General features: G+C 43.0%; 1 protein-coding gene across 2 annotated transcripts in view; it reads right to left on the reverse strand.

The window, feature by feature from the left end:
* GNA14 (G protein subunit alpha 14) overlaps positions 1 to 14,507 on the reverse strand; it is a 209,111-nt gene that overhangs the window by 83,372 nt on the left and 111,232 nt on the right. For both annotated transcript variants that reach the window (XM_045469048.1, XM_045469049.1), the window contains exon 2: positions 13,701 to 13,885. In XM_045469048.1, coding sequence (XP_045325004.1) covers positions 13,701 to 13,885 — 185 coding nt within the window. The remainder of the gene's footprint in view (positions 1 to 13,700; positions 13,886 to 14,507) is intronic.

Here is a 14,507-nt window from a genome sequence, read left to right on the forward strand (position 1 = left end):
ACTCCTCATTGGCTCCAAACATTCCTCATCTTCCAATCCAGGCTGAATGGGTACTTGTGGGGTGGGCGGGGGGCGGGGGGTGTTGTGGTGGAGGGGGTGAGGGGAGGGTGGTCCCCTTGATGGTGATGAAGGAGAAACCCAGTTCTTACTCCATCTTATTCTTTCTTCTTTTCCAAACTCTTAACATTTCAAGTTCTGATGATAGCAATTTTCACACTAAAGTCAACATTGATTAATCAGAGAACAATTGGCATAAATGGAAAAACTCCAGCCCAAGATTTTGGTGGAGAGTTTCTTGTTGTTGTTGTGACACTAGCTAGAACTCCAAGTTCTTAGTAAGAAGAAAAATGTACCACACAATTTTTAATATCCAATGGACAAAGAAAGAAAGAGGCTGAATTTCACATTTGCCAGAGAACCAGCAACCCTGGGCTGCAGCCAAAATCTGAACATTGGCCTCCCTGTTCCCAGAAGCTCATGCAGAAGCTGACTTTTCAAACTGGATGAGGAAGTGGGACTGAAAAATATATTTAAACAGATGTTTTAAAAATTAGAAATTAAGAGGGTCTTAAAATACTTCAAGCTCTGAGAAACTCTTCTATAAAAAAAGTGACATAAATTTACCATTTTCATTTGACTGTGCCTGACTTCCTCACATGAGTCTTTAATAGATCCTTCTGGAACTTCATCCCTTTGCCTTCTGAGAATAAAGTTAAGCTGGAAGAGTTATATACAAAATGTAATGTCCTGTGACCTTGACCCATAAATACTACACTTCACTGCTTTAATGTGAAGTTGGATTTTTTTTATTTATTCAGAGAGAGAGAGAGAGCTCATGCAGGAGCATGCATGTGAGTGGGGGAGGGACAGAGAGAGAGCTAAGAGAAAGAATCCCAAGCAGGCTCCATGCTGTCAGAGCAGAGCCCGATGTGGGGCTCGATCCCATGAACTGTCAGATCATGACCTGAGCTGAAAGCAAGAGTTGGATGCTCAACCAACTGAGCCACCCAGGTGCCCCTGAAGCAGGATATTTGATATTTCAGTTGTATACCTGGTGAATTACCATGTCAATAAATACAAGTATCTTATTAATGATGAGTAAAAAGATTTAACCACTTAATTTCCTAGTGTAATATCTCCACTTACAACATTGCAAGGTATTTTTTACTACAAATGGCATCTATACCTTGGGCATAGTACCAACCTAACCATCATCCCTGATTCTTTATTGATCAAAAAAGAAATGATCATTTCTTTGTAACAACAGGAAACGGAGGATAAGAAAGCACTGGTGACAGAACCTCCGGAGATTAAGATACAGCTCCTTCTTCTCCCTTCACCCCACCCTTGGAAGATCCCAGTATGAGGTAGTGCGAGGCCCCTGCAAAATTCAAAGCAAACAAACACAGAGCCTGCCCTGAAATGAAATATGTCACCCGGAGATGCCACCATCACAAAACTCATCAAGGCAGCCCAGCTCAGCTGAACAAAACAAACATCCTCAGGGCTGGCCATTCAATTTACCTTTGGGTAGAGATTAATTGGGTAATTCCATGGAATAGATTACCAGAATTCTCCCTCCCCATTCTGGAAAGGTTGACAGGAAACCAGAACCCAGATTGAACACCTCAAATAATGTTAAGGTACTTATAGGAGCGGTTCTCAATTGTGGCTGCCTAATCAGAAGCACTGGGGAAGCTTCTAAAAGTCCATCTAGGGGTGCCTGGGTGGCTCAGTTGGTTGGGCGTTCGACCTCAGCACAGGTCATGATCTCACAACTCATGAGTTCAAGCCCTGCGTCGGGCTTTGCGCTGACAGCTCAGAGTTGGAGCCTCCTTCAGATTCTGTGTCTCCCTTTCTCTCTGTCCCTCCCCCACTCACACTCTCTCTCTCCCTCAAGAAAAAATAAACATTGAAAAAAAATTTTTTTAAGTTGCCACATTCCAACAACACTCAGTTCTGACTCTCTGGGGGTGGTACCCTAGCAGCAGCCCCCCCCCCCCCCCCCCCGCCAAGGGGATTGCAATGTACAGCCAAGACTGAGAAAGACTGTTTCCAACATCCTGAGAAACCTACAAGTCAGGAGAGGGGGATGTGGGTGCCCAAACTCAAGACACTGCAAGGAGCCAGTGACAAAGTCATCCTGCTACCCAAATGCAGGACCCGCAGACCTTCAAACAAAACTAGCAGAGGTCTTGTCAGGAAATTCAACACCCCTCCCCTGCTCCCAGTTCTGCCATTCAGCTGTGGTTGACAGGATGGCCCAAGCCCATCTTCTCAGCTGAACCTTGGAATTCAGCAAAAGTAATCATGGAACAGTAAGATGCTTTTTGAAGGGAATTTCAGACCTTAATTAGGTTCTCAGAGTGGATGGCAGGCAAAACAGACCTCTTGTTGCTTAATTATTAACTCTCCTTTTTAAGATGTTGTTTTTGTTTTGTGATGAGCCCTTGCAATTATCTGTGCATAATGACATGCAAATATGAGGTGACCCCAGTGTTGTGATGAACTCCCATAAGCAGGAAGGCAGGGTAGAAGCGAGAGTCAGCTGCCGAAGATCCTGAAGACCTTACTCTTTTCTCCAGGGATCAGCGACTATAGAGCAAAAAGGTTTTTGAGAAGCCAGGCAGAGTTCTCCTTTCCCCTTGGGAAACGCTCAATCTGCGTCATCCATGCAGATTCTGCAGAACCTTTAGAAGGATAAAAAGCAATGCATTTCTGCACTGCAGGACAGGCCTAGAATGAGAATGTCCCAAGCTGGACACACTACAAACAGCAAAAAAAAATATGAAGCTCTTCGGACTTCAGTGAAATCATCACTAGTAAACATGAATTAGAAGCAGACTCCAATTTGGGAGCCCTGCCACTGAGCAGTGTTTATTCAAGAAGCCATAACTTCTACTCTGTGCTCATATGACACTCCTGAGAGACATTCATGAAAGTTAAGGCTTACCAACACAGTGAGCAAACATCTGTGCATCATTTCTTTAAAAAAATAAAAGGTGAGGTATAAGAAAATAATCTTCCAGGCTATATATCTTTTTTTTTTTTTTTTTACATGTATTCATTATTGAGAGAGAGAGAGACAGAGCATGAGCAGGGGAGGGGCAGAGAGAGAGGGAGACACAGAATCCGAAGCAGGCTCCAGGCTTGTAGCGGTCAGCATAGAGCCTGACGTGGGGCTTGAACCTACGAACCGTGAGATCATGATGTGAGCCGAAGTTGGCCGCTTAACCGACTGAACCACTCAGGAACCCCCAGGCTACATATCTTAATTGAAAAACCATGTTGGCTAAAAACCAAAAGCTCAACTAAATTTCTGATAAATTTCCTTTCCTAAGGAGCCTGTCAAATAAATAGGCAAAGATTTTTAACAACCTAGCTGAGCAATAAAATCACTAACATTTAACATAAGACCCTCTAAAATCAGTTACTTCTCTTCTACATTTAAGAAAGTGCTTCCACCTCTGAAAAAAAACCAAGAAAATGTAATTAAATAGTCCATAATAAGAAGTGAGGAAAGGAGTGCATGTTTGTAAAACTCAAAGTTACTTAAGGTTTTATTCATCTCCCTCCTAATTAATCGTTTGTTTCAAGTGATGCAATGCTTGGTAGAGAAAACGTGTATCGTGCTTTTTTTAAAGTTTTATTTATTTTGAGACAGAGACAGTGAGAGTGGGGGAGGGGTAGAGCGAGAGGCAAACAGAGAATCCCAAGCTGGCTCTGAACCACAAGCATTCCAGAGCTGGATGCGGGCCTGGAAACCATGAAACTGTGAAATCATGACCTGAGCTGAAGTCAGATGCTTAATAGACTGAGCCACCCCGGTGACCCCATGCTTCTTTAAGTTATTTAATACTATGAACACTCATCATTTTATCATTTTGTGATCTGAGGATGGTACTTTGTGACAGTTTCTCATTTGGAATCAGGATTAGCCCACAGAAAAAAATTATCTGAAAAACAATGAAGGGATGAAAATGACCTTAACAAATAGAAGAAATAATGAGTCCACTTTTGGTTTTTGACACTGCCCCAATAATATTTCTGTATTGTATTTCTGTAGTGCCATTTCATTTGTAAAGCACTTCTTTTTGCTCATGTTGGCTTATGATGTAGAAACAGCATGTGTTGTCCACATTTAACATTTGGGGAAGTGCAAAACCAGGGAGGTTATATGGCTTCCCCTAAGACTGGGTGTGGAGAACCACAGAGTGTGGATGAAATCCACTTGTGGCCTGTTTTTGTACGGCCCATGGGTTAAGAATAGCATTTACATTTTGCAAATAGAGCTTCCAATGAGTCTATTCATTTGTTGACACCTCTCCTATGGGTGATTTTGCACAACAGCAGAGCAGGAAAGAGACTATATGGCCCGGAAAGCCAAAAATATTTACTTTCTGGCCCTTTACAGAAAGACTGCTGACTTCTGCCCCAGACCCACAGGGGAGCCATGAATAGAGCCCAGATTTTTGGGAACGAACCACCAATGTTGTTTCTACTCAATCTTATGCCTCTTTGTAAAGCCTGTGATTCATCCCAGGCATTTGTTTGAGGGATAAGAGGAAGTTTATGAAGCATAAATGTAGGTACTTGAAATAGAAAGAAGGCATTGAGAAGAGAGCCAGATGCAACAAATGAAAAGAAGATAGGAGAGGAATTTGGCCCCAGCATAGACCACATCCAGAACCTCACCTCATTTAGAGGATTTAAATGATGAGATTTGAAACCTTTTCAGTTGAGGTTGCGATTAGATTCAAGATTTTAAGTTCATGCTGGAATGGGTTCACTTTGGAGGGTATTGGAACAGGACGAATATATTTTGCATATGGGACTAACATGAATGGGGGGTGGGGCGCAGAGGGCAGACTGTACTGGGTTGAATAATATCCCCTTGAAATTCATGCAAATCCCAAACTTCTCAGAAAGCAACTTTATTCGGAAATCCTTGTAGGTGTAATCAAGTTCTGATCCTACTTGGGATGAGGGTGGGCCCTAATCCAATGACTGGTGTCCTTAGAAGAAAAGGGAAATTTGGACACAAAAAGGAGAACGCCATGAGAACAGATTCACACAGGGGAGAACCCTGTGTGAGGACAGGCAGGGACTGCAATGCCATGTTTACAAGCCCAAAGGGTTCCGAGGATATCCAGCACTGCCCAAAGCTAGGAGAGAAGCCTGAAACAAATGTTTCCTCAGAGCCTCCAGGTGGAACCAATCAATGACTTCAGACTTGTAGCCTCCAGAACCAAGAGAGAATGTATTTCTGTTTTAAGCCACCCTGTTTGAGGTACTTTGTTACAGCAGCCCTGGGAACCTAATGCAGATTAGTGGTCAAGTGGACACGGCCTTATGAGGAAGAATTAAGACCAAGAGAGAAAGAGGAAGTGGTCGAATGACAAACCCCATAAAAATGTTTTTGCTTAAAACATAAACCCCTTAGTACTTCTGGAAGACCTTGAGGGAAAACGACACAAAACCAAAATCCAGAGACGCTGATTTTCAACCTGATTGGGTTTTAAAAACACACGTCGCCGGGGCGCCTGGGTGGCGCAGTCGGTTGAGCGTCCGACTTCAGCCAGGTCACGATCTCGCGGTCCGTGAGTTCGAGCCCCGCGTCGGGCTCTGGGCTGATGGCTCGGAGCCTGGAGCCTGTTTCCGATTCTGTGTCTCCCTCTCTCTCTACCCCTCCCCCGTTCATGCTCTGTCTCTCTCTGTCCCAAAAATAAATAAACGTTGGAAAAAAAAAAAAAAACACGTCGCCAAGGCAAATAGAATGAACTTACACTTGAGCTTTTCCTTCCCAGTAGACCTGTTTACAAGTCCATCCCTTAAATTCCAGGCTTCCCCCATCACCCCACGATGAACGAGAAACAAAATGCATTTTCCAACAAAGGCAAATGGATTAACTAAAATCTTCACAAGGATGTTCCTGACATACTTCTTTTTTGAAATAATCCTAAATTTCCACAGGTGGCCTCATTTTCCAAATCCCTGGTACAGTGGATCCTTGAACGGCATCAGAGTTGGGACATCTACCCCTAAACAGTCAAAAACGTGCATATAACTTTTGACTTCCCCAAAACTTAACTACTAACAGACTGCTATTGACCAGAAGCCTTACTGATAACATAAGCAGTTGATGAACACATATTTTGTAGGTTAGGTGTGTTATACTCTGTATTCTTACAGGAAAGAAGCTAGAGGAAATGTGAGGAAAATCATAGGAGAAAATACATTTATAGTACTGTACTGTATTTATTGAAAATATCTCCATGTATACGGACTTGCGCTGTTTAAACCTGCGTTGTTCAAGGGTCAACTGGATAAGTGATTAAAAAATAATTCTGCACTTTCAATCAGATACAAAACCAGTGTATCATGGAATCATCACAGTCACCTCTAGAAGCTTCCAATGGCTCAGTGTGTAACCTCTTACACTGCTTGGCACCAGATACACTAAAGGCTAATTCTCCACCCCACCCCCACATACACACATTTTTCAGCACAACGTTCTTGAAGGTTGAAGCAAGATCCATTCCTTCATTTCTTCAAAAGTGCAAGGAAATGGTGGTAAAGACGTGAGGTTGCAGACATCATGTAAAGTCAAGTCAAAACTTGGGTGCATGCTATGTTCCTATGTAACTTGGTCACTGAGTGATAAAAATTTAGATTGATTGCTCTGAAACTCTTCGTATATCATGTATAAAATATACATGAATGTAGGTGCTACAAGTTTGTGATAAAGTTGTTGTTGGGGTCTATCCTAAAGCCTATGCAATGCTGGCATTGTAGCAGCTAAATTCTTTTTAGTAGACCCACAAAAGACTCATCTTAGAATATTCCTTTATCATGTCATGTTGTATCCTGGTATTAATTTTTTTATTTATTTCATTTCATTTCATTTAAGTAGGCTTCATACCCAGTATGGAGCCCAACCTGGGCCTTGAAATCATGACCTTAGATCAAGACCTGAACTGAGATCAAGAGTTCGACACTTGGGGGAAGAGGAAGATGGCGGCGTAGGAGGATGCTGGGCTCACCGCGCGTCCTGCTGATCACTTAGATTCCACCTACACCTGCCTAAATAACCCAGAAAACGGCCAGAGGATTAGCAGAACGGAGTCTCCGGAGCCAAGCACAGACGAGAGGCCCACGGAAGAGGGTAGGAAGGGCGGCGAGGCGGTGCGCGCTCCACGGACTGGCGGGAGGGAGCCGGGGCAAAGGGGCGGCTCGCCGGCCAAGCAGAGCCCCCGAGTCTGGCTGGCAAAAGCGGAGGGGCCTGACGGACTGTGTTCCGACAGCAAGCGCGACTTAGCGTCTGGGAGGTCATAAGTTAACAGCTCTGCTTGGAAAGCGGGAAGGCTGGAGGACAAAGGGAGGGAGAGCTGCTGAGCCCCCGGACAACAGAGCTCAGCTTGGCGGGGAACAAAGGCGCTCGCCAGCGCCATCTCCCCTGCCCATCCCCCAGCCAAAATCCCAAAGGAAACCAGTTCCTGCCAGGGAACTTGCTCGCTCGGCGCAAACACCCAACTCTGTGCTTCTGCGGAGCCAAACCTCCGGCAGCGGATCTGACTCCCTCCCGCTGCCACAGGGCCCCTCCTGAAGTGGATCACCTAAGGAGAAGCGAGCTAAGCCTGCCCCTCCTGCCCCCCGTGCACCTTGCCTACCCACCCCAGCTAATACGCCAGATCCCCAGCTCCACAAGCCTGGCAGTGTGCAAGTAGCCCAGACGGGCCACGCCACACCACAGTGAGTCCCCCCCCCCCCCCAGGAGAGGGGAAGAGAAGGCACACACAGTCTGGCTGTGGCCCCAGCGGTGGGCTGGGGGCAGACATCAGGACTGACTGCGGCCCCGCACACCAACTCCAGTTATACACCACAGCACAGGGGAAGTGCCCTGCAGGTCCTCACCACTCTAGGGACTATCCAAAATGACCAAACAGAAGAATTCCCCTCAGAAGAATCTCCAGGAAATAACAACAGCTAATGAACTGATCAAAAAGGATTTAAATAATGTAACAGAAAGTGAATTTAGAATAATAGTCATAAAATTAATCGCTGGGCTTGAAAACAGTATAGAGGACAGCAGAGAATCTCTTGCTACAGAGATCAAGGGACTAAGGAACAGTCACGAGGAGCTGAAAAGCGCTTTAAACGAAATGCAAAGCAAAATGGAAACCACGATGGCTCGGATTGAAGAGGCAGAGGAGAGAATAGGTGAACTAGAAGATAAAGTTATGGAAAAAGAGGAAGCTGAGAAAAAGAGAGATAAAAAAATCCAGGAGTATGAGGGGAAAATTAGAGAACTAAGTGATACATTAAAAAGAAATAATATACGCATAATTGGTATCCCAGAGGAGGAAGAGAGAGGGAAAGGTGCTGAAGGGGTACTTGAAGAAATAATAGCTGAGAAATTCCCTGAACTGGGGAAGGAAAAAGGCATTGAAATCCAAGAGGCACAGAGAACTCCCTTCAGACGTAACTTGAATAGATCCTCTGCACGACATATCATAGTGACACTGGCAAAATACAAGGATAAAGAGAAAATTCTGAAAGCAGCAAGGGGTAAATGTGCCCTCACATATAAAGGGAGACCTATAAGACTCGTGACTGATCTCTCTTTTGAAACTTGGCAGGCCAGAAAGGATTGGCACGAGATTTTCAGTATGCTACACAGCAAAAATATGCAGCCGAGAATCCTTTATCCAGCAAGTCTGTCATTTAGAATAGAAGGAGAAATAAAGGTCTTCCCAAACAAACAAAAACTGAAGGAATTTGTCACCACTAAACCAGCCCTACAAGAGATCCTAAGGGGGATCCTGTGAGACAAAGTACCAGAGACATCACTACAAGCATAAAACATACAGACATCACAATGACTCTAAACCCGTATCTTTCTATAATAACACTGAATGTAAATGGATTAAATGCGCCAACCAAAAGACATAGGGTATCAGAATGGATAAAAAAACAAGACCCATCTATTTGCTGTCTACAAGAGACTCATTTTAGACCTGAGGACACCTTTAGATTGAGAGTGAGGGGATGGAGAACTATTTATCATGCTACTGGAAGCCAAAAGAAAGCTGGAGTAGCCATACTTATATCAGACAAACTAGACTTTAAATTAAAGGCTGTAACAAGAGATGAAGAAGGGCATTACATAATCATTACAGGGTCTATCCATCAGGAAGAGCTAACAATTATAAATGTCTATGTGCCGAATACCAGAGCCCCCAAATATATAAAACAATTACTCACAAACATAAGCAACCTTATTGATAAGAATGTGGTAATTGCAGGGGACTTTAACACCCCACTTACAGAAATGGATAGATCATCTAGACACATGGTCAATAAAGAAACAAGGGCCCTGAATGAGACATTGGATCAGATGGACTTGACAGATATATTTAGAACTCTGCATCCCAAAGCAACAGAATATACTTTCTTCTCGAGTGCACATGGAACATTCTCCAAGATAGATCATATACTGGGTCACAAAACAGCCCTTCATAAGTTTACAAGAATTGAAATTATACCATGCATACTTTCAGACCACAATGCTATGAAGCTTGAAATCAACCACAGAAAAAAGTCTGGAAAACCTCCAAAAGCATGGAGGTTAAAGAACACCCTACTAACGAATGAGTGGGTCAACCAGACAATTAGAGAAGAAATTAAAAAATATATGGAAACAAACGAAAATGAAAATACAACAATCCAAACGCTCTGGGATGCAGCGAAGGCAGTCCTGAGAGGAAAATACATTGCAATCCAGGCCTATCTCAAGAAACAAGAAAAATCCCAAATACAAAATCTAACAGCACACCTAAAGGAAATAGAAGCAGAACAGCAAAGGCAGCCTAAACCCAGCAGAAGAAGAGAAATAATAAAGATCAGAGCAGAAATAAACAATATAGAATCTAAAAAAACTGTAGAGCAGATCAATGAAACCAAGAGTTGGTTTTTTGAAAAAATAAACAAAATTGACAAACCTCTAGCCAGGCTTCTCAAAAAGAAAAGGGAGATGACCCAAATAGATAAAATCATGAATGAAAATGGAATTATTACAACCAATTCCTCAGAGATACAAACAATTATCAGAGAATACTATGAAAAATTATATGCCAACAAATTGGACAACCTGGAAGAAATGGACAAATTCCTAAACACCCACACTCTTCCAAAACTCAATCAGGAGGAAATAGAAAGCTTGAACAGACCCATAACCAGCGAAGAAATTGAATCGGTTATCAAAAATCTCCCAACAAATAAGAGTCCAGGACCAGATGGCTTCCCAGGGGAGTTCTACCAGACGTTTAAAGCAGAGATAATACCTATCCTTCTCAAGCTATTCCAAGAAATAGAAAGGGAAGGAAAACTTCCAGACTCATTCTATGAAGCCAGTATTACTTTGATTCCTAAACCAGACAGAGACCCAGTAAAAAAAGAGAACTACCGGCCGATATCCCTGATGAATATGGATGCAAAAATTCTCAATAAGATACTAGCAAATCAAATTCAACGGCATATAAAAAAATTATTCACCATGATCAAGTGGGATTCATTCCTGGGATGCAGGGCTGGTTCAACATTCGCAAATCAATCAACGTGATACATCACATTAACAAAAAAAAAAGAGAAGAACCATATGATCCTGTCAATCGATGCAGAAAAGGCCTTTGACAAAATCCAGCACCCTTTCTTAATAAAAACCCTTGAGAAAGTCGGGATAGAAGGAACATACTTAAAGATCATAAAAGCCATTTATGAAAAGCCCACAGCTAACATCATTCTCAACGGGGAAAAACTGAGAGCTTTTTCCCTGAGATCAGGAACACGACAGGGATGCCCACTCTCACCGCTGTTGTTTAACATAGTGTTGGAAGTTCTAGCATCAGCAATCAGACAACAAAAGGAAATCAAAGGCATCAAAATTGGCAAAGATGAAGTCAAGCTTTCGCTTTTTGCAGATGACATGATATTATACATGGAAAATCCGATAGACTCCACCAAAAGTCTGCTAGAATTGTTACATGAATTCAGCAAAGTTGCAGGATACAAAATCAATGTACAGAAATCAGTTGCATTCTTATACACTAACAATGAAGCAACAGAAAGACAAATAAAGAAACTGATCCCATTCACAATTGCACCAAGGAGCATAAAATACCTAGGAATAAATCTAACCAAAGATGTAAAAGATCTGTATGCTGAAAACTATAGAAAGCTTATGAAGGAAATTGAAGAAGATTTAAAGAAATGGAAAGACATTCCCTGCTCATGGATTGGAAGAATAAATATTGTCAAAATGTCAATACTACCCAAAGCTATCTACACATTCAATGCAATCCCAATCAAAATTGCACCAGCATTCTTCTCGAAACTAGAACAAGCCATCCTAAAATTCATATGGAACCACAAAAGGCCCCGAATAGCCAAAGTAATTTTGAAGAAGAAGACCAAAGCAGGAGGCATCACAATCCCAGACTTTAGCCTCTACTACAAAGCTGTCATCATCAAGACAGCATGGTATTGGCACAAAAACAGACACATAGACCAATGGAATAGAATAGAAACCCCAGAACTAGACCCACAAATGTATGGCCAACTCATCTTTGACAAAGCAGGAAAGAACATCCAATGGAAAAAAGACAGCCTCTTTAACAAATGGTGCTGGAAGAACTGGACAGCAACATGCAGAAGGTTGAAACTAGACCACTTTCTCACACCATTCACAAAAATAAACTCAAAATGGATAAAGGACCTGAAGGTGAGACAGGAAACCATCAAAACCTTAGAGGAGAAAGCAGGAAAAGACCTCTCTGACCTCAGCCGTAGCAATCTCTTACTCGACACATCCCCAAAGGCAAGGGAATTAAAAGCAAAAGTGAATTACTGGGACCTTATGAAGATAAAAAGCTTCTGCACAGCAAAGGAAACAACCAACAAAACTAAAAGGCAACCAACGGAATGGGAAAAGATATTTGCAAATGACATATCGGACAAAGGGCTAGTATCCAAAATCTATAAAGAGCTCACCAAACTCCACACCCGAAAAACAAATAACCCAGTGAAGAAATGGGCAGAAAACATGAATAGACACTTCTCTAAAGAAGACATCCAGATGGCCAACAGGCACATGAAAAGATGTTCAGTGTCGCTCCTTATCAGGGAAACACAAATCAAAACCACACTCAGATATCACCTCACGCCAGTCAGAGCGGCCAAAATGAACAAATCAGGAGACTATAGATGCTGGAGAGGATGTGGAGACACGGGAACCCTCTTGCACTGTTGGTGGGAATGCAAATTGGTGCAGCCGCTCTGGAAAGCAGTGTGGAGGTTCCTCAGAAAATTAAAAATAGACCTACCCTATGACCCAGCAATAGCACTGCTAGGAATTTATCCAAGGGATACAGGAGTACTGATGCATAGGGGCACTTGTACCCCAATGTTTATAGCAGCACTCTCAACAATAGCCAAATTATGGAAAGAGCCTAAATGTCCATCAACTGATGAATGGATAAAGAAATTGTGGTTTATATACACAATGGAATACTACGTGGCAATGAGAAAAAATGAAATATGGCCTTTTGTAGCAACGTGGATGGAACTGGAGAGTGTGATGCTAAGTGAAATAAGCCATACAGAGAAAGACAGATACCATATGGTTTCACTCTTATGTGGATCCTGAGAAACTTAACAGAAACCCATGGGGGAGGGGAAGGAAAAAAAAAAAAAAAAAAGAGGTTAGAGTGGGAGAGAGCCAAAGCATAAGAGACTGTTAAAAACTGAGAACAAACTGAGGGTGGATGGGGGGTGGGAGGGAGGGGAGGGTGTGTGATGGGTATTGAGGAGGGCACCTTTTGGGATGAGCACTGGGTGTTGTATGGAAACCAATTTGACAATAAATTTCATATATTATAAAAGAAAAAAAAAAAAGAGTTGGACACTTAACCGCCTGAGCCACCTTGGCGTCTCCCTCAGTATCAACTATTTTAAATAAACTATTTCCTCTCTATTTTCTTAATGAACTCAGATATAGTATTTGGCAATAGATTTGCATTCCAACATACCATATACAATTTTATTTCCCTTGTCCTTCCACATTCCTGGTTATCTTATTTTCCTATGACTTTAAACTTAATTATATCTTAAATAACCAGTGGTGATAGCAAAAGTAAAGCCAGCTTGAAACTAGTACTTTATGAGAGCCCATTGCTAGTTGGGACGTAAGTATCACTCTCCTCAACCATTACCTAGCTCCTAAAATAAAGAAAGAAAACCCACCAATTGCTCTGAGTGGTCTGCAGATCATTTATGACCCTGCTTCCCATGACTGGGAATTCTGGGAAAGTTGGCCATTGTAAGCCCACGATCTCCACTGTGCCAATGAAGAAATTAATGGGTTACCTTTTCTCAGCACCTGAAAAAAGCAATGTTAATGCCCACCTTTCTGAATCCCAGCGCACTGGGGAGCACCACAGTACCTCCATGAGAGAACTCCTGCAGAAAGACAAGACTACAGAGCTAACTAAGTTCATCACACTCCTCTGAAGTTTGGGCCCCAGATCTTCTTTGGCCTCCAAAACCAAAGCACTCTATAAATCTTTTTGTCAAAAGATGTACATGCTCTCTAGAGAAGGAACGCATGCCTCCACAAATAGGGCCAACACCCCTGTGGCGCTTACCTTATTCTGCTCACACACGTACTGTATCCTCAGGGTGTCCATGGCTCTGATCATGGATTGCATGGCGGTGAATATGTTTTGGTAAACTAACTTCGTGAACCCCTTCCTGTCTTCATCGCTGTAGCCAGACCCATGGATGATTCTCATTTGCTTGATAAAGGTGCTTTTGCCACTTTCACCAGTTCCTGGTAAGACAACACAAGGGGAGAATGCAGTCAGCAGTCTTCAAAAGGAACACGCTAGGAAAGAGGGGACCTCCTGGCTGTGTTGGTATGTATTGTGATGAACAGGGTTGATTGGGTCAACTTGGAAGGGGCCTGCCAGTATCCTGCCAGTAATATGGTGTCAGTATCCTGACCCTAGGCAGAGGAGTCCCTATTCTGTACCCTGTGCTCCCACTCCTTCTCTCCCTCCCTCCCTCTCACACATGCGAGCATGCATGCGCGCGCGCACACACACACACACACACACACACACACACTTAAGGGTACGTGAGTGTCTCTGTTCCTTGGAGTAATTCTAACCATCAGCTCTTATAACCAGCATTGTTTAGGCCCCAGGAAACTGCTCCCCTACATCCCTTTTCCTAAGTTCCTTCTGATAACTGGCAACTGTGTCTGAAAGCCCCAAACGTCTAAGGGTTTCACTACCGCTAATACAGCAGCAGTGGTGATGGAGGCTGCATCAGTGCACGGGGAGGACCTCAGCAACAGGATCAAAGTCTTATTCACTCGTCAGTTCCTGCCTTTCAGATACGTGAGCACAAGTGATCCTTGCACAATCCAGCACCATCCCCGGTTGTGCCAA

This window comes from Leopardus geoffroyi, chromosome D4 (genome assembly GCF_018350155.1).
Source record: "Leopardus geoffroyi isolate Oge1 chromosome D4, O.geoffroyi_Oge1_pat1.0, whole genome shotgun sequence".
Taxonomy (NCBI): Eukaryota; Metazoa; Chordata; class Mammalia; order Carnivora; family Felidae; genus Leopardus; species Leopardus geoffroyi.